Source organism: Rattus norvegicus, chromosome 5 (assembly GCF_021556685.1).
Source record: "Rattus norvegicus strain SHRSP/BbbUtx chromosome 5, alternate assembly SHRSP_T2T, whole genome shotgun sequence".
Lineage (NCBI taxonomy): Eukaryota > Metazoa > Chordata > Mammalia > Rodentia > Muridae > Rattus > Rattus norvegicus.
The window spans coordinates 160387702-160410373 of NC_141538.1; the positions used below are offsets into that span (position 1 = coordinate 160387702).

A 22672-nucleotide genomic window follows, 5' to 3' on the forward strand; every position below is an offset into this window, starting at 1 on the left:
TGGCTATTGCCTTTGGAGTCACAGGGTAAAAGGGACAAGCATCTCGAATAGCAAGTTTTGGTCAATGTTTCTATGAAAGAGAATTCAGAGTTGTCTCGTCCCCCACTCTCATGTCACTCCACAATGTAGATGCAGCTGTTGTCATGCAGCAAAGACTGGGGGTGTGCACGGGTGTGCATGCGTGTGTATGCATGTGTATCCATGTGCATGTATGTGCATGCATATATGTGCATTCCTGTGCATGCATGTGTGGGGATAACTGCTCGGTAGGGGTTGAAGGAAGGGGCGGGAATTACTTTCTTTGGGTTCAAACTCAGACAATGGGCGACCGAACTGGGACGTTTGTATTAAGCAACAGAAATCCAACCTGAGTTGTGGGGGATGGTTATAGAATGGCTCAGATCCCCTCGTAATCTAGATGTTGGCATCCTAACCCCAGTACCTACAACTGTGACAGGGTTTGGAGATTAGGTGAAGTGGGGAGGGTTGTCCAGTACAATGTGACCTGTGTGTCTATGAACACAGTGTCGTTTTATGTGTGAACAGAGGGATAGCCATGAAGAGCACAGGGAGGGAGGTGGACAACTACTGGTTGAGGAGAGAGGCCTCAGGGGGAGCCAACCTTGGGCTGTGGATGTAGCTTCTCTCCTGATAGTTCTTTGGAAGCTTACAATGGTCACACTGACTTAGACAGGCTGGGGTCTCCAATCTGCCAGGTGTGTGGTCAGTGCTTGCTAGGTTTTCCAGCTCTCGAGAGGTGTAAAACTAGGGAACAATACTCCCTCACTTTCCATGGGTGGGGTGGGTGTCTGGGACCACGAAAGGGGAGGGTGTCTGGAACCATGAATGGGGTAGGTGTCTGGGACCGTGGATGGGGTGGGTGTCTGGGACTGTGGATGGGGTAGGTGTCTGGGACCCACTGTGGTTACTCAGCAATGAGAATGAGGCCTTCAGAGAAACAATAACTCTCCGTAGCCTGCAGGCATCCTCCTGCTTTAAATCACCTGTGGATGACTTCTGTCAGCATTACATGTTGTGTAAACAGAACTTAATACCACACTGTTTAGAGAGTCAGGATAAGAGAACCGTCTACATGTCTGTTACAGATGTAATTGTTTTTCTGCCTGTTTCCGTCGAGGTTGACCGAGTTCTCCAGTGGTAACCTGCAGATACGGAAAACGGCTGTCCCAGGGAACCGTGGGATATTCTGATGTGGCCAGAGAGGCTTCAGTCTTGACGGAAGATCCCTTTCCCTCCAGCTAAGATAGCCTTGTGATATTCAGACAGGAAGTTAGCCTGACAGTTCATGGAGGTGCCAGGATAGAACTAAGGCTATGGGGACACTAATTCAAAGACTCAGGGTGACCCTCGATGACAATCGGATAGTTATGCCATACTGATGTCTTGGGCCAGAACATACATCACCAGCTTGACTAGTCCCCGCCCCCAGACCCCAGATTTCTCCAGAGGTGTCCAGATGACCTTGGGGGGTCAGAGAAGTCAAATCTACCTGAGCTCCAGCTGTCTGAGAGAGGTCTGCCTCTCTCGTCCCCACCGTAGCCCACTTTGGTCAGGATTGTTCATCTCATAGGACAGCTGGGAAGACTGAGACATAGGTGGTTCATATCCATCCCGTTGGGACCTTCCCTAATTAAAGGAGTTAGGACCTTTATGTGGGTTCTTTTCCAAGTCTGAGCTCAGCCCTAGAGCTCCAGAGCCCCAGAGGCCCAGCCTGGGGCCACTTGGACTCGTAGATGTTTATAGTACAGTTCCTCAGAGCCAAAGAAATTTCCTCATTGACAAAACTGAAAGCTGGGCTCCCCTCCCCACTTCTACCTATATTCTCAACCTGGAGGTCACAACCCTTTGGTTGAGCATTCAATGACTCCTTCACAGGGGTTACCTAGGACCATTGAAAACACAGATATTTATATTCTGATTCGACACAGAAGCAAAATTGCAGTTACGAAGTTAAGGACCACCCAGAAAGGAGGATCGCCTCAAGGTCAAGCATTTATTGTTACATTGTTAAAATTCCCTCCGGGAAGGTGCCGGACACTGAGTTCACTGTTCATTTGCCCTGCATTTACAGACCTTTCACGGGGCAGGAGACATCACCACCCACACTGGCTTCTGTAAAGTGAGACCCAGAAGTTGCCACCCACTTAGGAGACACTTTCCCCCACAACCCGGGAAATGGTCCTGGGCCTCCTGGAAAGGGCTGTCCTGATCCTGCTGGAGCTCTTTGTCATGGTCCTGAAGTTCAAATTTACATCTGCCGGGACCCCACCTACCTTCATGACCTCAGTCTTTGGCAGGGTTCCCTGTTCTAAGCGCCCTGTGCAGGCCAGGCTTAGGGGAGAGCCCCTCTCTTCACTTCTGACTCTAGTCACCTGACAACCCCTGCACCCTGTGGTAAGGAGTCGAAATAGAGTGTCTGCTAAAAGTGACCACTGGGTGAGGATGGAGACGGACAGGCATGCACAAGATGGAGGCCCAGAGTACACAGGGAAAGAGCCTCCTGATGCTATTTGACTCCCAGCCTGTAGGAAGAAAGTGTGGAGTCTCTCCCTACCTAGACCTTGCCCTTGCAAGGAGCCCACAAAGCCAGCAACATTTCCAGGAAGGCTGTCAGTATATTCCTGGCTCCAGAAGCTGTGTCGCCCTTTAGGGACTTGGTTTGACAGTGACAGCTGTCTTCAATTAGACGAGGGCCTCCCCTCTCCTTATTGAACTAAGGGTTCATTTGCTTCAGGATTCCAGGGATGGGGAATGCATATTTTAAACACTCAGGAATGTAGAGCCTGAACCAAGCTGGGTTACACCCCAGAGGTTGACCCTGTGAGTCCTGGTGTCTGCCGGGTGTCCTTTGGAGGCTGAGCCCCAGACAGAAAGATTTCTCCCCATCTCCGAGGCCCCTGGACTCAGGTTGTGAGGGAGACCATGCCTGTGGGACCCTTAGAGAGATGTCTTTAACATGGGGGGCCGTGACTTTCAAGTTTACTGGCTTTGTGTGGTCTTCCCACAAAGAAAAGCTCTCTACACCGCTACAGAAGTCTGACTTTGGTGGCTCAGAGGCTGTGCCTATCCCCTAACCCCCCTATCATCTCTGGGAATCTGAGGAGAGTTGGCACAGAGCAGAGCTGCCCTGAATTCCTCCCTGTCATCAAGGAAGGCTCTGCTCAGTCAGCTTGGACCCTGCACCCAGTAGGCCCACAGGCAAAACTCTCAATATTAAACGTTCTGCGTTCCCCTCCTACCTATCTCCCCCATCCAAAATGGATCAAACTGGCCCGGTGTCTGCAAATGTTGTGGGTGGAACTAGGCTCATTCCTCCCCACGTCCCATCCCGTCCAGCTGTTTCCTGAGAGGCTCAAAGCTTGGGACAAATGTTAGCGAATGTTAATGCTCACGGCTCCTCTGGAAGGAACCGGAAGTATTATAGGTAAGACACTGAGGCACAGAGAGGTGAGGTCACTGGGAGGAAGCCACACAGCAAAACACTGGCAGATCAAGACTGTGGCTAAAAAGATCCCACTCAGACAACCCGGTGACCTTGTTCTGTGAGATTTGCACCTCTGTTAGCTCATGGGCGACCTTACCTGTCTCAGCTGACAGGGACATCACCAGAGGGGTTGGTCGGGTTAATGACAAGCAGTCTCCCATTTTATGCCCACACTTGGAATAGCTGTTTGGGACAGAACTCAGTAGCTATCCCCCAACCCACTCTGGAAATCACATTCATCCTGGTGACAGGGGATGTCTGAATCCCCTAGGGCGGCTGCTGTCAGGCCCCTCTGCCCTGCAGAGATTTCCTTCCTGCTCCCACACGTCCACCTCATGATGTGCTGCTCTTAAAATGGAAGCAATGCCCAGGCCATTTTGCATCCTTCCTGAGTGAACGCGGAGGTCAGAGTTCAAGTTCTCTGCCCAGTGGGCTGACGGTCAGCGTCCATCACCTGGCAGCTGCTGGTTGGCTTTGCAATTGGTTCTCAGTGTCCCTGGCTCTGCCAAGGCTGAGTGGCTTTCCTACTCCTCCCGGGAGGGTGTTCCAGGCCCACAAGACTGACCCTCCTTGACTGTCCTTGAAGGTTCAGTGTAAAGAACCAGCAGCACCCGGGCCACCCACTGGGTGGTGACCGGATGATCTGTCCTCAGAGATACAGGACACCAAGGTGGGCATTCTCTGTCCTTGGTGCCCCCTGGAAATTGTGACCGTCTCTGGGAACTCTGTTCTGACACCTGTCTGTCCTCAGCTCTGGGTCATGCTGTACAGTGGGGATGGACGGCTCTGGGACACTGGGCTCCTTCTCTTCCTCCTCCCTGTTCTGGAGTTGAGGCACATGGCTTTCTTACACATTGGTGACCTCCAAGCTGCTGTATTCCTCCAGACGACACTGCTCGGGCCTGCCTTGGAGGTCATCGTCCCCGCAGTCCTCGTTCTCCAGAGAGCCATAGTCGTCATAGTAATCAGGCTCTTTGCTGCTGAAGCCTCTTCCTATCTTCCCCAGGGGCAGCTGAGGGGACAGAAAGAAACCAGAGGACAGAGTAAGAGATAGGTGAGAACTGTGTCACGGTGTGGCACCTCCAATCTAATTGCTGTGTGACCGTCACCATCTCTCGGAACCTTTCTGGACTACTCCATGGACACCACCCCTACTGCCTAGACACAGGGAAGGGATGGCAGAAATCCCATAAGGAACCAGCGTTTGAGTTCCCAGCTACAAACAGTCAATTACCAAGGGGTGACTTCAGACTAATGACTCTATAGCCCCTTCCCCGCTAACTGTTGATAGACAGGACAATGCCTGGGAGTGCGTGTGACCACAAATAGGAGGTCTCGTTGTATGCTGAATCCAGGAGGAACTCTAGCCCTACTTGGTATGGCCACAGAAATGGGCTTGAGGCTTGCATATGAGTCCTGTTCTGTATTTCTGGTTGTGGGATCTGGGATAAGTTACTGCTCCTCTCTGAGCCTTCATTTTGCATGATGGGAAAAGTGACAGCGACTTGGGCGAACTGTTGGAAAGAGCAAAAAATCTGTATGGCAGGGGCTGCGACATGGGCAGCTCAGAGCGAGTGCCCTGTGGGAACTGTCCCCCCACACGGAGGCCTCTTGGTGGTGCCTCTGCTTCTGAGCTGACTTTTGCTCCCGCAACACTAAGCGGTTATGGCCTGGACTGTCTGTCTTTGTAGACCGGAGCATCCTCACTTGAGAGCCGTTCTCCAATGAGAACTTTTCACTCAGGGCTTCCAAATTTCCCTAATGTGGGTCTATTCAGGCAGCCTGTGTGTATCTGTGAAGGGACATGAGTTCTCCTCCTTCCCAACAATTTTTTTTTCTCCTTTGGAATGAAGATACAGTTGAAAGGAAGCCCTAGAACTTCAACAGGCCGCCTGCCTTTAATCCCAACCCTTGGGAAGCTGGGACTGGAGGACGGTGAGTTTCAGACCAGATTTGGCCACATTGTGAGACGTATCTCAAAAATAAAACAGGGCCAGGCTGGCAAGATGGCTCAGCGGGTAAAGGTGTTTGACGCTGAGATTGGCGATCAGAGCTCAGCCCCTGGCACCCGCATTCATGGCAGAAGAGAACTGAGTCCTACAAGTTGTCCTGTGACCTCGGCGTGCATGCCGGGGTGTGCACACATAAATACTCTAAAAGTATTTTTAAAAAATAAAACAGGAACATAAGAAAGGTTGGTTGGGGTGTAGTTCAGTGCTCGAGTGTTTGCCTAGCACGTACGATCCTAGTCCTGGGGTTGACGCCCAGTTCTGCAAAACCAAAATTAAACCAAAAACCAAGAATGGCTAGCCCAGGATAATGTCCTCAGATGCCAGTGGCAACCTGTTCTGGCAATGCCCCTCCTGAGCTCAAGTGAAGTCCAGGTGACACCAAGTGAATGCAAAGACTTCACTGTATGCAGTGACCATGACGGTGGCTACATCTACAGTTTCTGTTGTTCTCTAGCCAGCTGCCCTTGTCCTGTGCTGTCCTACTGGGTACACTAGAGGTTCCTTTCTGGCTAAGGAGTTCAGAATCCAAGTCAAAGGTTTTCCGAGCATAGAGCTCCCTGATCTCGCCTAGCAGTCAGCTATGCGAGGGGGCTCTGCACCCCAGGGGCCATGTGCTTCAGGAGGTGAGGGGATCCCACCATCTGTAGCCACCCTGCCATAGGCTCTGCCTTGCATGGACCCTTGTCACTGGGCATTATTTTAAGCAAGGGCCCAGATACGTGATGACTGTCCTGTGTGCATCTGTGATCCGAATCTGCTCCAGGTTCACAGGGGACAAAGGAGCCATAGGTCCATCTGGAAAGGATGTCTGGCCCTGTGGACAGAAAAGCCACTTACCCGGCCAGTTCTGTACTTGCTGTTACTGCTACCGTCCTCTTTCCCAGCTCTGGTGATGCTGGAGGCCCTGCCAGGTGGTGTCCCAAAGCGCTCAGACTCTCGGATGCCTGTGGAGCTGGGACAATTCACAAGTTAGACTTAGTAAGAGACACAGCCCACTGCCCCTTTCCCCAGTCCCACATCCCTGATGCTTAAAACACTGGCTATTCCTTTAGAGAGAGAGGACTGGGGTTTGTTTCCCACATGGTAGCTTACAATTGTCTATAGCTACAGTTTCTAGGGATCTGATGCCCTCTTCTGGCCTTCATGGGCACCAGGGATACACATGGTGTACACACACACACACACACACACACACACACACACACACACACACAGAGGCAAAACACTCAAATACATTAAACAAAAATGAAGGCTGTGTATATAGCTCAGTAATCGAGTGCTTGTCTGGAATATGCAGGTCTCTCCAATATTGATTAAAAATAAGCAATCCTTCCTCACAGTGTGTGTGTGTGTGTGTGTGTGTGTGTGTGTGTGTGTGTGTGTGTGTGTGTTGTTCTTGGGACAAATGAAGCAAAGAGACAGCGCCTTGCCCATGGCATTTTGTGACATCACATTTTGTGACATCACTGTGAAGGACTGCTGGGTCCACCCAGTCTGGGATGCTGTCCAGGATGGAATCCTAATATTGAACTTAATGACAAGGGATGTTTCTCCAGCTGGTATTTTCCCACCCAACCCACAGCATCCTGGGAAGAGCACACCGGGTGGATCCAAAGGGTCACCACCACTGTCCCTTAACCTGCTTCTCCTCCTGCTTCTCCTCCCCCTCCTCTTCGAAAGCTGAGCAGAAGCAGGGAAGGAGAGCAGAGGCCTTCCCTGTGTGGCTCACTGCAGAACTGCCTCATTAATATCAACTCCAGGAACCACCTCAAACATCTCACCGTGTGCCCGGGATAACTGTCTCCTGCGGGGGCAGGGCTCTCTCTGCTATTGGGGTGGTTTCTGAACTTCTTAGGAGCTCTTGGGGCTGTGAGTCCCCTCATCTGACTGAAGTCTCTCCCCTGGGCTCATGGTACCCAAGTCAGGGACCTCGCCTCACCAGCCAAATGTGATACCGATGGGCTACATCCGGATAGAGGTGACAGCAAGCTGTTAGGCTCCGGCTGATGGTTGCCCTGTCTCCCTGTCCCATCAGCCTCCAAATCCTGGAGGAAGCCCACTTCCTTCTTTTGATCCCAGCTTTTATGTAGCTCCCAAGGAGTGACTGGCCCAACTAAGAACAAGGAGCCACCCCCCTCCCAGTGTGACCCTTGACAGCATGCACAGGGTGGGTCTGTGCTGACTGGGTACTCATCCCAATTGCTCTCTTGGCAAGGGGACCAGTGTAGGTGGGTGGTCTTGCTCTGCTCCCTTGGGTCAGAAGCACCATGTATATGCCTAATCCTGCCTCTGAACCCTCATCTCCATGGCTACACCTGGCAGAGTGGCCACCTCGTCCTGTGAAATCAGTGCACATGGTCCCCAGTTTTTTTTTTTTCTTTTGTTCTTTTTTTCGGAGCTGGGGACCGAACCCAGGGCCTTGCGCTTCCTAGGTAAGCGCTCTACCACTGAGCTAAATCCCCAGCCCCCATGGTCCCCAGTTTAAGCTACACCTCACATAGCCTTTCTCCCGTCGAACCGTTCGCTCTCCCTACTTTAAATGCCCAGTGCAGCGGATTTAACGTATGCCTCATTCGGGACCCGATGCTCCTTCCTGACCAGTGTGGTGCAAGGATAAGTGGCGCTCAGCCAGGCAAGCACCAGAGCTGCATCAGTACCGTCTGGTTCCCCAGCCATATCCTGCATCCTGAGTACCGTGGCCCACTCACTTGGCTGGATGGAAGACGGTGCTCATCTCCTCTGCCAGGTGTCTCCTGAGGATGTGCTTCCCGCTGGGGATGCCCAGGGCGGTGGCCATGGCCTCAGCATTGAACGTGGGCTCCAGGACCAGCACAGCACCGTGGACTCCGCTGTTGGTCAGGTTGTCGGCATACTCCTGAGGGCAGAAGCGTGAGGCGGAGTCAGGGGCCATCGGAGCCAGGCAGGGATGTGACCCCAACAGCTGACTGATTTGAGAGTGAGCGGGACCTGTTCCCCATCCTCGGAGCTATGAACAAAGGGGCCTTATGTCACTGACACTTGCTGGACCCTGACATGCGCCATAGACATTTATGGAAAAGATATTGCTAAGAATTGCCCCAGTGGGGGTTGGGGATTTAGCTCAGCGGTAGAGCGCTTGCCTAGTGAGTGCAAGGCGCTGGGTTCGGTCCCCAGCTCCGAAAAAAAAGAAAAAAGAAAAAAAAAAAAAGAATTGCCCCAGTGATGAGTGTTTTCAACAGGGGTCCTTACTATAGCAGCAAGGGATTCTAATCCAGAAAGCCGAGTCCTTGTCAGGCTGGGTGATGGCGCCCACCACTTTACATCAAAGTGATGTAAAGTACTGATTTGCATCTCATTTGCATAAGCTAAAGAACCACCCACACCCCATGCCTTCATTACCACCGCCTCTCACCTTCAGGTCGATATCTCGCACCCACTTGAGCACCCGCTGGTTGGTCCAGACCACAGGGTCTGTGTTCTGTGTTTCACAGCGGGCTCTGCGCTCCTGGAGGGCCTGGGAGGTGGAAAACAGGGAGTCAGTTGAAGACGTGAGGGACACATGGAGGTCACATGCGGAAGGAAGTTCCGTGGTGTTAGTCAGGGACTTCAGTACGCTGGTGTGATGAGGGCCACCCAGAGCTGTCAGACTACGCTTTCTGTATTGTGAGAAACAGAAGAATCTGCTTCCTAGGGTGCAAGGAATCAGGTGTGGGGACCCGTGGCATCGCTGCCCCACAATGAGAGCAGGTGCTCAGTGGACATTTGTGGAAACCCTACCTATGGTAGGGGGGCTCTTGAGGTCTGTGCATATTGGTTTGGAATACCATTGTCCGGTCCCGTGGAGGAATCAGCTCGCTGTCCTTTCACAGGTTGCCCCGGATTACTGACCAAGACCAAGAGCTCCGGCAGAGGCATGTTTGTGTTTGAATGAGAATGGTCCTCATAGGCTCATATATTCGGCTGTCTGGTTCCAGTTTGGTGGAACTGATTGGGAAGGATCAGGAGGTGTGACCTTGTTGGAGAAGATGTGTCACTGTGGGTAGGGGATGGGATGGGGGCTTTGAGGTTTCAAAAGCCTATGCCATTCCCAGTCTCCCCACCCGTTTGTGGGTCAGATAGAAGCTCTGAGCTACTGATCCAGCGCCCTGCCTGCCTTGGTGCTGCCATGCTTCCTGTCATGATGGAAATAAACTAACCCTCTGAAGCTGTTAGTGAGTGCCCAAGGAAATGCTTTCTTTTACAGGTTGCCTTGGTCACAGTGTCTCTTCACAGAAACAGAACAGTAACTAAGACACATCCTCTCTAGGACTTCCAACCCAAAGTCCCCGTCACTTCTGCTATCCCAGTGCATTGGCTCCACATATTACAGTCAGGACACCTCATGTTTACCCTTCTCATCATACTGGGGATCCCAGAGGCCAGAGCCTGGGCCCCCATCTTCTCCTTCTGACCAGTCATGCAATAGGCAATGAGGCACAGGGATGACAGCTTTCTCTCTGTTCCTCTCTCAACACTGAGATGGGCTGCTCTTACATGACTCTAGGGTAAGTTGAGCCTTGCAGGGACCTCCTCAGGGAACATGTAGGAAGATAAGCTACAAAAGTTGAGGTTACAGCCCTGTATTCTCCGACTTAGCAGAATTCAGGATTAAGGAGCATCAGAACGTAAACCTACAACAGCCAGGGCTCTGGTTTCCACCCGTGTACCAAGTTCACTGCCCACCCATGCTGTGTGGCTGCTGCTGCAGACCTGGACTCTGGGACTTGGTCCCCACGGTTCTCTTGGCTGCATTTGCCTCCTTTATTGGCAGCTGCAGATCCCCACAATGGCTCTTTGTTTAGCTTCACTTCCTCAGGACCCCTCCCTGGTCCTCAAGAAGGTGTTTCTCAGAGCTTTCAGAGAACCCCGCCGGCTTCCATAGTATTGTGACCATGGACTTGCGCCGTTCTCCTTGATGAGCTTTCTGAGATTGAGGATTCCCCAGGTCCTCTGAACTGAGCGAAGTAGGTTCTTGTCTACTCAAATAAGCAGTTGCTAGATGAAGGGGGGAGATAGTTGGATGGATGGATGGATGGATGGATGGATGGATGGATGGATGGATGAACGGACAAATGGATGGATAGATGGATGGATGGATGGATGGATGGATAGATGGGTGGATGGATGGACAGACGGATGGATGGATGGACAGACGGATGGATGGGTGGATGGATGGATGGATAGATGAATGGATGGATGGATGGATGGACAGATGGGTGGATGGGTGTATGGATGGTCGGGTGGGCAGATGGGCAGACGGATGGATGGATGGATGCTAATTGTGTGTGTAGGTGGGTGGATGGATGGGGTGGGATGGAAACTAGATAGGTGGAGAGATGGGAGGTAGATTGGGAGTGGGTAGGTACATGGATGGGTAGGTGGGTGGAGAGTGGGTAGCTGGATAGATGGGTGGGTGAGCAGTGGGTCAGCAGATAGATGGAGGGGTGGATGGGGAAATGGATAGATGGGTAGATGTGTGGGTAGTAGGATAGATGGGCGGATGACTGGGTAGATTAATGGATGGTTGAATAAGTGAGTGGATGGCTGGATCAGCGGGTGGGTGGATGGAAGACAGAAACTGGTTAGATAGAAACTGGATGTGGAGATGGGTTGTGGGAGAGGCCTGCCCCTTGCCCTGCCCCCTTTAATCCTCACCTCCCTGCTGAAGTTCACTTGGTACAGCAGCTCGATCCCTAGCAAGATGCTAACTTGGTGAAACTTCTTGGACACGTTCAGATGCTTCTCCAGGTCCCTCTTCATCAGCGAGTTCAGCATCCTCCCATCGACCAGGTGGTTCTGGAAGGCCTGGGAATACTGGGACAGGCCAATGTCGTTCAGCCAGGCCTTGGCCACCCAGTGATGGTCCAGGTCGGCGGCTTTGGACAGGCTGAAAAGGAGACACAGCCAGAGAGAGAGGTGGGAGTGGGGAAAGCGTCAGAGGTGGGGCAGGAGGAAATGGGGCCAGAGATGACCAAAGGCAGGACAGGGAGTAGATGGGAAAGCCAGAGAGGCCGATGGGGAAATGGGTAGAATAGAGGGATGAAGGGGAAGAAAACAATGAAGAGGTCAGAGATGTGGGGAGAGAGAGAGGAGGGAAGGAGGGTGAGGAAGAGGGAGAGGGAGGGAGAGACAAAGACAGAGATGGAGACAGAGACAATTAGATACACAGAGACTTAGGCAGAGGTGGGTAGGGAAGGAGAGAGTAAGGCAGAGAGACAGACAGACAACAGAGGATCCCAGGGACAAAAGGAACATCCGCAGACCACACTCAGACTCAGACTGAGAGGAGCGTCATGAGAGATGCCTATAGCCAGGTGCACCCCTGCAGAGCCCAGGACCCCTCAAAGCCTCAGGCTGACCATCCCCCTCCCCTGCTCACCCGTCTGCTGCCCTCTGGTCCCCATTCCTGTTTGGAGGTGGGGTGAGAAGCCTTTATGACCTTCATAGGTCCACTCAGAGTGTGCCAGAGTCTTCTGTCCCAAGACGGGGCTGTGGCTCAGTCCTTCCCTCATTGGCTCATCTCTGGGTCAGGGAAACCCAGATTGCCCATATCCGCAGGCTGCTCTTGCCACCTCACTGCTGTACCACAGACTTTTGCACAGGACAGAACCCCAGAAACATGCACATTGTAAGTATGCAAAAAGGCTTTATTTATTTTTTCTTTTTTCTTTTTTTTCGGAGCTGGGGACCTAACCCAGGGCCTTGTGCTTGCTAGGCAAGCGCTCTATCACTGAGCTAAATCCCCAACTGCAAAAAGGCTTTAAAACATTAATTATTTACTGTTTTATGTGTATGCACCTTTGTGGGTTTATGCACTCTAGGCATGTGTGTGTGTGTGTGTGTGTGTGTGTGTGTGTGTGTGTGTGTGTGTGTGTGTGTTAAGGGCATGGGTTGTCTGATTGCCTGGAATTGAAGATACTGGTTGAGAGCTCCCTGGTATGTGTTCCGCAAAAAGGTTTGTTGAGGGATGGATACACCTGGCTAAGGCGGTCCCTAGCTGCTGTTCCTCTGCTCACCACACAGTGGTAGCCTCACAGAAGGAATGAGGTCTTCCTCTAGACCTACCTGCAGAGGGACGCTGAGAAGTGACCCAGTGCTGGATGGTAGGAGCACAACTTTGTCTAGATGGGAGCCAGGGATGACACAGAGGGAGCGCTCACACAAAGGCAGCACTCAGTACAAGGGGACACAATTGGCTCACAAAGGGACACTGCCCTTCTCTGGGTCAGCCCGAGATAGCTGACCCACCCCATTCTGCTCCCAGTCTAAAGGCTTTCTTGCCCTTCCCTCATCCCAACACTGAGCGTCTTCTGAGCCTGCACTCGAGGTGCTGGTAGGGCTCCCTCCTTCCTTTCCCCAGAAGATGTCTCTCCTGATCTGTCTTAGATTGCCCCTCTCCTATCTGGTTGGTCATTGCCCTCAAAGCACTTGATGCATATTGCATTTAAGTAGAGAAGGATCCACTAGTTTACTGTTCCTTGTCTCTAACTTAGGGTTCTGGAGCGGTGGTCAGGAACAGGGCCATGTTCACTGATGTAGTGGGTGTGGGCTGGTCAGATGTTCACATTACTAACTACTTGTTTGCAGAATGTCTGTCTGGGTTCCTGGACCCCTCTCCCTTGTTCTGCCCCCAACTTCCTGGAACCCCTTGGCTGTTTCCCCAAGGCAGGACCTTGTTCTCTGTCTCCAGGTCTGTTGCCCAACATTCCCTCTTTATCATCTTCTACAGACTCCACTGGGCTGTCTGGTTTCCCAGATACCTTTCAGGAATACCTACTGGACCAGGATCCTCTCTCTTGCCAAAGCTCCCAGATCCCCATGTGGGTACCTGGTATGTTGGGGTTAACTACAGCTTACCGGCCAACTCGCTCGGTAGATTGTCCTGGTAAGGGACCGGGCAGCTTACTCAGCCCACCCAGGTGAGTGAATGCTGCCTGGTGTGTCTTGAAACTCACTGCTCAGAGAAAAAAATGAAGGCTAGGAGAGGGTCTGGGCTTCCACCTGCCCTGGTGCAGCTCCTAAACTAGAATATTCCAGCCCAAGATAATCTTCCTTCTGGGACGATGGTTCCAGTACAGAGCCTGCTCACCCTCCAGGGCCCGCCCAGCTTGTCATAAGGGGCCTTTGCCTAGCCCCATCTTTCTTTTTTTTTTTTTTTTTTTATTCTTTTTTTCGGAGCTGGGGACCGAACCCAGGGCCTTGTGCTTACTAGGCAAGCGCTCTACCACTGAGCTAAATCCCCAACCCCTAGCCCCATCTTTCATGGCCATCGTGGCTCTGAGTTGGGTGCTCATGACAGCGCTGTCACTCGTGGGGAAAAGGGGAAAGTCCCCCCCCACTTCTGAAGTCAATAGTGCCACACGGTTGGGGGGGGGTGGCCAGGAGGCACTTGTTACCACCACTTATGCCTCTATAAGTTCCCAAAGGACATACATGTGGCCTTCAAAATGCCTCTCTACATTGAAGCGTGAATATATGAGTACACTGTAGCTGTCTTCAGACACTACCAGAAGAGGGCATCAGATCCCATTACAGATGGTTGTGAGCCACCATGATGTGGTTGCTGGGAATTGAACTCAGGACCTCTGGAAGAACAGTCAGTGCTCTTAACTGCTGAGCCATCTCTCCAGCCTAAAGCTTGGTCAGTCTTTCCCAGTTTCTACTCAGAGCTGATGTTGGAACCCAAGTCTGGTGTCAACAGGAATCCAGACGCTGTTTCAACCAGTAGCTGTCAGTACCTCTTCCTCAGGTAGAGAGCTAGGCCAGACCTTAAGGTCTGAGGCTGGGCGTGTCATGCAGAGAGCCTGGGTCATAAGTTAGCAAAAACACTGGGAGACGGTTCTGGATGTGGGAGCTTGCACCCCTAGGGCTGTTTCTTCTGCAAAATGGAGACAGCCAAATATGCTACATGGAATGGTGGGGACTGAAGGGACTAGACAAAGGAGAACTCTAAGCCCAGCTCTGTAACTAACAGTAGGAGCTGGCACTGTTAAACATCTAACACACTGGCACCACAGGAGGGCGGAAAGACACCTTGGATGTGGTGTGACTCTTTGCCTGTTCCCCATCTGCACTTGACTATTACCTCCAAGATGGGGGCTGTTATGTCTGCCTGTGGCATGGATGGGATGGGTAAGTGGAATTGTGTCAAGAGACAGGGGAAGGGTTGGCAAAGGGAATTGTGAGACCCAGAGAGGCCACGCCCACATAAGGCTGTGATCCCAGGAGCCGAGGGCTTTTGAAAGGTTCTGTGGCTGAGTCAGAGGGCTGGAAAATGCAAAGTTATATAAGTCTTGTACAGTTCATTTGGAGAAGGCATCACGACTTGCACCAGATTCCTAAAAGGGGTCCAATCCTTAGCTTTTTTTTTTTTTTGGTTCTTTTTTTCCCCCGGAGCTGGGGACCGAACCCAGGGCCTTGCGCTTCCTAGGCAAGCGCTCTACCACTGAGCTAAATCCCCAGCCCGCAATCCTTAGCTTTTGGTCAACTCTTTCCTCTTTACTTCACAGGGGAGGAAACCGAGTCCCAGAGAAAACAAAGTTGCTCAGCCTGTTAGAAACAGGCTTGATTTCCACAGGGATGAGGAATCTCACAGTAAGGGATGGCTCCACAGGACATAGACTGTCTAATGTGGGGACCCCAGGCTTCCTGGAATTGTCCTGCTTCAACTCTCCCCTGCACACGTGGCTGTGCCTTTGAACCACATCGTTCTGAGCTCCTGGTGGATCTCAGCTGCAGCTCCTGTGTTTATGTGTGGTCATAGACCAGTGCTTGTCCCCTATACCCACACGTCTATGGGATGGTTTCTGAGTGGGGATATGGGAGGCGTTAGGGTTACCTGACATCATTGGGGGGTAAATTATACTCCCCCGCCGTGTGAGGACCCTGAAGAAGGCTGCCACGCATAACCAGGAGGGGTACTCCTGCTGGAGCCCAACCACACTGACACCCTGCTCCCTTTTACCCTTGTCACCTTCAGAACTGGTGACAGATGTCTGGTGTTCATGGTACCCAGTTGGTAGCATTTTGTATGGCAACCTAAGCTGATGGGGGCAGCCATGCTTTGGGGACAGCGGTGGACACTCAGGCAATGGTGGGGACTCTGTGAGCTGAAGCCGGCAGCCCCGCATGCCGCAGGCAGCACGAAGGGGCGCAGATAGCACGCAGGAACCCTCTAGGATATGAGGCGTGGTGTGAGCGCGAGGGGTTCTCTACCTCCAGTAGTGAGGGTATGAGAGGGTTCTTTGGGCTCTAGAGGATGAAAGCGGTTAGGAGGTGGCTAGGAAGGTACTTCCGGAGCCCTGAAGGCCCAGAGGTTGAAGGGGCGCTTCCACCCCATCAGCCCTTCCCTCCCAGCCTGACACTTCTGCTGCCGGCGCCAAGCTGCCAGCGTTCAGACCCCTTCTCAGTAATCCTTGCCGCCAGTAATTCACAGTTCCAGGGCTCCTCTCCACCTTCGTAGGGATTGTGTTTCTCTGCTTCGGAACTGCTGCCTCTCCACCCCCTCCTCCCTTTAATCCACAAAGCAGCTTCTGCAGATAGCAGCACACACCGCTAGGTTTGATTAATTAACTGTACGGAAACGATGGGAAAGCGGCGAAGGAGATAATTATGCAAAACAGACCGTGTCAGGTTTACAAAACTGGCCCCTCCCCGCTTGGAGTGCCGAGGACCGGGTGCTGGGCGGGGCTTCCCTTTCACCAGAGCTGCTCCAATGGTGGACCCCGCCCCCTCCAGCCGGTCAATAGAGAGGGAGGGAGGGAGGAAGGCTGGGTGGGGGTGGTACGGGGAAAGAGGACAGGTCTCTAGCGAGGTCAACCCAGCTATCACCAGGTACACCTGCTGAGAGATGCCCAAACCACTTGGCTCCACTCCTGTGTAAGACTATGGGATCCCTCCATCCCGTCCCCTTCTACTTCTGTCTTCCCTCTTGCTCCCTTTCCTCACCCTGGGATGGACAGAACTGAGCTTTGAGCGGGTAAGACAGACATGTTGGTTATGTGTGGCCTGGTCCCTGCCATTTGGGCAGCCACCTACTCTCTAGACTCCTGCTCTGGTTGGAGGTGTGTCTCCCATATTCTGGGCATACATGCCTTTTTCCGTGTGTCCATTTTTCTATGGTGACAGGCCATGCTTAGGCTATCTTTGCTGTTCCTGATAAGCGCCCTGCTTGACTGGGTGACAGAGAGGCTCGGGACAGAGGGTCCTGGCTTTGCCCAGGTTTCAGCGGCTCACCTGCGGCCCGCCTCGGCATCTCGGTAGTCCTCAATGGCCAGTCGGAGCTTGCGCCTGTGCAAGGAGCTGCACACACCAAGGCCCAACTCCAGGTCCTCGTCGCTCAGGCTGAGCAGCACCTGCGTCCAAGAGGTAGACTTAGTGTGGGAAAGTGAGAGTTGGGGCAAGGGGTAGGGAGAGCTCCAGGCCCTGCTGCTGCCGAGCCAATATGAGAATGCGGGCTTCTCATCTGTATTCCTCTTCCAGTCATCTCCCTAGACAGTGCAGCGGGACACCTCTACAGCCCGTGATGACTGGAAACTCCCAATAAAGCTTGTCTCTGGGGAGTGGTGGCACATGTCTTTAATCCCAGCACTTGGGAGGCAGATTCAGGTAGATCTCTGAGTTCAAGGCCAATCTGCTCTATAGAGTTCCAAGACAACCAGCCAGGGCTCCAGAGAGAAGCCCTGTTTCGAAAAGCCAAAAAGATAAAAAATTCAAAAGCCTGTTTCTAGGAGCCATACGATGTTTAATATGGAGCCTCACATCCCCCTGGGCTGTCTTGCTTCAGCTGTCTTCTGATGCCTGGCTGTGCATTTGTGTCTGCTCTCGCTGGGCTCCGGGAAGTCCTGGGCTCAGCTACTGTTTTGGGCCACTGCTTGGGAGGACCACTGATTGAACCAAGATGTGTGGGGCCACCATGTAGGCTAATCCCCTCCCCCTAGTCCAGTCCTGTCCCTCTTCCACCAGCTTGGGGGGAGTTGGTCACCATCTAAGGTTGGTCCCATTCTAAGGGCGAGGTAGCATGACTCCAAAGGGCTGTGTTCCTTGCTAGGAAGACTGATTTATTGGTGACCAGGACCTGCGATTTTGCCAACTTCTAGACTAGGCTTCTTCTTGTCTCGAGAGTAAAATGGATACCAGCCAACTCCTGGGAGGGCATAAGCCTCACGGGAGGGTACGGAGGCATCCCCCAGGGGCCCGAGCTGCCTACCTTCCCACTCTTGACATTCTCCGCACAGGCCTTGACGTACATGGGCATGGCCATCACCACCTCCAGCCAGGCTTGCACCGTGCCAGCCTTCCAGTGGGACATGGGCGTGGTCCTCACCAGCTCCACGTGCTGTAGACGGTCCATCTGCTCCTCTCCCTCAGACAGGCTGAGGCTGTGGCGTGTGGGGCTGCACTGGCTGTCGGAGTCTGCAAAACACAAGTCGACAGGGGAGCTGTTGGGGAGGAGCCCACGCTGCAGTGGACATCCTCACATTCATGCACACACAAGAAACATGGATAGACATTGGCGGTCGTTGAAGAAGAGGGGGAAATAGAGTTGGGAGGGGTGTATAGAGCAGCAGGGGAGTTGAATGGGGAGGGTTGGGGGGTGGATGTAAGAAACTGTTAAAGAACGAATAAAAATCAAAGTCACCCCTCCCCCCACTAGGCGGTCCTCTCTGCCTCTCCAAAGGAGCAAGGGACGTGATATTCCAGAAAGGAGTGAACCTAACAGAAAAATGTAAATCTCCCAGTGCCGCTGCTAGACAGCAGCTATTTAGTTAAATGGTCTCCGGGAGACACAAATTCCTAGGCTCGCAGACCTACATGCGCGGCTCTGTTCTGCTTCACGTACTTGGGCCCAGACACTGTGACAGACACCGTTCCGTTTCAGTAGAGGATTTCAGGGCAATCTTTTGACAGTGTGGCCGGGATGCACTCCACTTATTTCATTCTGCATAGGCTGTGGGTGGGAGTGGGGTGGGGTGGGGTGGGGGAGGGGCTGGTCCCAGTTTTACACATTATAGACACAGAGTGGCAAAGAACACCAGGAGGTTTGTTTTCTTGGGGCAGATGGGACCCGGCTCCAACCTTTAACACACAGCAGCCTCCTGTCCCTGGAGTAGCAACATAGACAGAAGGAACTAAACCCCCAGGTAGGTTGGTACAGTCTTTTGTGCTTCAAACATAAGGACTTGGACTTGAACCCATGCAAAAAAATAGATGGGCCATGGTCGGCAAGATGGCTCAGTGGGTGAAGTGCTCGCCGTATGGGCGTAATGACCTATGTTCAATCCACGTAAAAGTGGGAGGAGAGGGGTTGGGGATTTAGCTCAGTGGTAGAGTGCTTGCCTAGGAAGCGCAAGGCCCTGGGTTCGATCCCCAGCTCCGAAAAAAAGAAAAGAAAAGAAAAAAAAAGTGGGAGGAGACAGCTGAATCCAGTTACCCTTTGCCTCTGTCCCTAAATGCATTTGTAGCATGCACACGCACGTACACGCACACATATATATACACACACTATAATTGTATATAAAAATGGGCGTGGCGATCAGTCTTGTAATTCCCCTGTGAAAATCAGAGACAGGTGGGTCCCTGGAGCTTCCTGGCCAAACAGCCTAACTATTAGGGGAGCCCAGGCCAGTGATGAGAGAACCTTTCTCAAAAAGCACAAGTGATTAGTGCCTGAGGCAGGGAAGATGGTGTTATTCTCTGGTCTCCACACTTGTATGCACACATAGGAACACACACCTGCATATATGCCCATACATATACATACACAAGCACACATATGTGCACGTGTACCTGCATACACATGCATGATGAACATGTATGAATACACACACACACACACACACACACACACACTATATGACATGTATAAATTTTAATTTTTTTTTCGGGGCTGGGGACCGAACCCAGGGCCTTGCGCTTCCTAGGCAAGCGCTCTACCACTGAGTCAAATCCCCAACCCCCATGTATAAATTTTAAACTGCACATGGTGGCGCATGCGTAGAAGCCCAGTTCAGGGAGATCGGGAATTTAAGATGTTTCTATTAAATGGGTATAAGATGTTATGTGCCTCTAGGTGGGCAAGTATGTTTCACCTCTGGCTGTGATGACATGGTAGGCCCTCCCTCAGGGACAGCTGACACTGGTAACCAGGGCCTTTCCCTGGGACTTGGACACACTTGGGTCACACTTCATCAGGTGCCTTGGTCTAGTGAATTGCTTGGATAAGATGCATTTGTTGTTGTTGTTATTGTAGTAGTAATAGTAGTAGTAGTAGTAGTAGTAGTAGTAGTAGTAGTAGTAGTAGTAGTTGTTGTTGTTTGTTGTTTAACCTAGGTGCCAAGGAAGGGATTCGAGTGAGCCTTCATTAGACCCCAGGTAGGGCTGGGTGGTCAGGGTCAGGGGTGTTTGGAGGTGAGGAGTGGAGCTGACAATTTGTGCCTGAGGGGGGAGTGTCTATGGTGCTTGATTCCCAAGAAAGGGGTCTGTGGGAGGTTGGGGGTGGTGACAGAGGGGAAGGTGAGAAGCAGGCAGGGAGGGGGCTGAGCAAACACCACCGTGAGCTTTCTAGAAACAGCAAGCCTCAAAAGGTGGCCAGGAAGAGAGGGGAAGGCAGAGTGGGAGGTGGAGGAATGACTGAGGAGTGGACAAGTGGAAAGTGAACACTCTGTGTGTGCCTCTGTGTGAGCGTGTGCCCATGTGCGCCTGTGTGTGCATGATTGTGCGTGCTTGCGTCTGTAGTGTTTGTATGCAGATCTCCTGCAGCCAGCAGGTGTGTGTGTGTGTGTGTGCGTGCGCGTGTGCGTGTGTGTGCACTTGTATGTATGTATCTATATGTGCTGTGTGCAGATCTCCTGCAGCCAGCAGGTATGTGTGTTTCCCCCAGCCCCCACACCTCCTGCCTTCCATCCCAGGACTGAACTGCAAAGTGGAGGAGGGTTTTGCAGGATATTTGATCACACCGTGAACCCCGAGATTGTGCTCTTAACTGAAAACTAAAACCTGTTTCTAGTTGTGGTGTGCCTCAGCCCTTCAGCACACACCTTTAATCCCTCCGACTGGAACACACACCCCCTTAGTACACACCTTTAGTCCTGAACAATGAAGGTAAAGCTAGTCTGTGGAAAGACGCCTCCATGTTTGAAAGTGCCATTTAATTGAATTTGACAGAACAGGATATGCCTGACTCTCGAGGGGAGAAGAAAGATAGCTACTTAAGAGAGTAGCGCATGGGGGTGTACCAGGAGTGTTGTACAGAGACTGGTTGAAGAGAGAACAAGCTGGACACTGGTGAAGACAGAACGAGACAGAGAATGAGAAGGAGCCACACGATAGAGCAGATCGCTAGAGTTAGTTTGAGGTCGAGCAGAGCAATCCAGGAGGAGCCCTAAGAAGCCAGATTGAACCAGTCAGCTTGGAGAGAAGTTTGAGCCAAAAGATGCAAGGTGACCAGCCAGCCAGAGATGAGAAAGAACTAGGAAGGGTGAGCTTATTCAGCAATATTCTCAAAGGCAGAAAACGTTCTATGTCCAGATAAGAATGTACGGAGGCTAGAAGCTTCCAGAACTAGACCTGGGTTAGCAGACAGGGAACAAGCCTCAGAGACAATTACAGTGAGCGATTAAAAGATACTTTTACAGGAGGGTGTGGTAAGGGGGTCTTTAGGGTCATACAGCATCAGCTACACTGTCGTTTCCCAAATGCTGGGCTGTCTGACCGGTTTCCATGCCTGGGCTTCCTTTAGTTCTGCAGTTATTTTCCTTCCTTCTCAGCTCTGAGAGTGGGAATGGGTTATGTTTACAGCCTGGCTGCTCAGGCAGAAGGCTGGATGGAGTCAGGGGATTGGTTACCCATGGGAGGTTTCTGGGTTCTGCCTATCACCACCGACAAGCACATGCGTGCATGCATGCGTGTGTGTGTGTGTGTGAGTGTGTGTGTGTGTGTGTGTGTGTGTATGCGTGTGCATGCGCACTCTCATGCCCTCACAAGCTATTAAAGACACCGACAATGCTAATCACAGCCTTGCTACAGAGGCTTCCCAGGAGGCCACAGGCCCTGTGGAGGCCACCACAGGTGTCAAACACAGAGATTGGTACAGGGTTGCATCCCCTGCATAGAGGAACAAGAAAAGAAGAAGTCTGGGTCTAATACTCCCTTTGTGGCCTGTTGGGCCCTCACTTCTCCATCTGACTTTGCTCACAGAGAGGACTTGGGAATCTGTGGCAAGATCATCTGGCCCACTAAGCCCCAGATTGTCATGTGTGGTCCACTGCACAAAGCCCTTGGGAGAATGGCCAGGCTGGGTGGTTCAAGGCGTTACCTCATTCAACCCCGCTGCCCCTCCCACCCCCGTGTGTTGGGGGTTTTGCTTTCTGGATCATCGGTTGTCATGTAATTGTCTTCAGAGTGTGGTCCCTGAGACATCAACATCGTCGTCACCCAAGAACAGGCTAGAGGTGAAAGTTCTAGGAGTCCTTGAGCGGTGACTCTGGGGGTAGCCCGGCTTCCACAGCTGTCCGAGTGATATGGAGGCAAGTTCTGGGGCACATCCACTGTTTTAGTGGCCTCTCACACTTAGTCTGCAGAGTCAGCTCGCCAAGACCTACAGCTCATCCAGTCTCAATGTCCGAGCCCAGATAGTAAGAGCAGACCCCAGGGATTCACAGCACCCCTTGCTTCTACAATGATACAGGCTGCTTTTAATCCCCCTCAGGGGACAGTACTCATGATGACTCCTCACTGATACGTGTCTGCTCACCTAGACATTTATCAGGGTTTTTTGTTTGTTTGTTTTTGTTTTTGTTTTGTTTATCACTCCTTGTTGTTTCAGAGCCAGATTCTGGGCATCTATTTTGTGACTACCCAAAAAAGTGATTGAAAAAAAATCTCCTTTGATTCAAAGTATTTGCGTGAGGAGTTGGTAAGCCCTCAAGACCTATTTATCAGAAAAAGACTTGAATCAACTTCCCAACGGGGCACAGTGCAGGGCGGGTGCTCCCCACATTTGTTTCTTCACCCTGGAGACAAGGTTCCTTTAGTTTCTCGTCCTCCTGTTTGGCAAGGGAAGTCAGGGCAGTCTCACTGGCTTCTGTTGGCTGCTTTGAGATTTTCTCTTTGTCTTTTGTGTGTCTCAGTTCCATTA

The 22672-nt window shown here is 52.0% G+C and overlaps 1 protein-coding gene across 4 annotated transcripts in view; it reads right to left on the bottom strand.

The window, feature by feature from the left end:
- Window positions 1–1995: 1995 nt before the first annotated feature.
- Window positions 1996–22672, bottom strand: part of Kazn (kazrin, periplakin interacting protein) — a 988882-nt gene continuing 968205 nt past the window's right edge. For all 4 annotated transcript variants that reach the window (XM_087549465.1, NM_001415945.1, XM_087549466.1 and 1 more), the window contains 7 exon segments: window positions 17744–17949; window positions 16771–16889; window positions 11191–11422; window positions 8909–9010; window positions 8226–8392; window positions 6355–6469; window positions 1996–4517 (listed from right to left, as the gene is read on the bottom strand). In XM_087549465.1, coding sequence (XP_087405591.1) covers window positions 4353–4517; window positions 6355–6469; window positions 8226–8392; window positions 8909–9010; window positions 11191–11422; window positions 16771–16889; window positions 17744–17949 — 1106 coding nt within the window. In that variant the 3' untranslated portion in view covers window positions 1996–4352.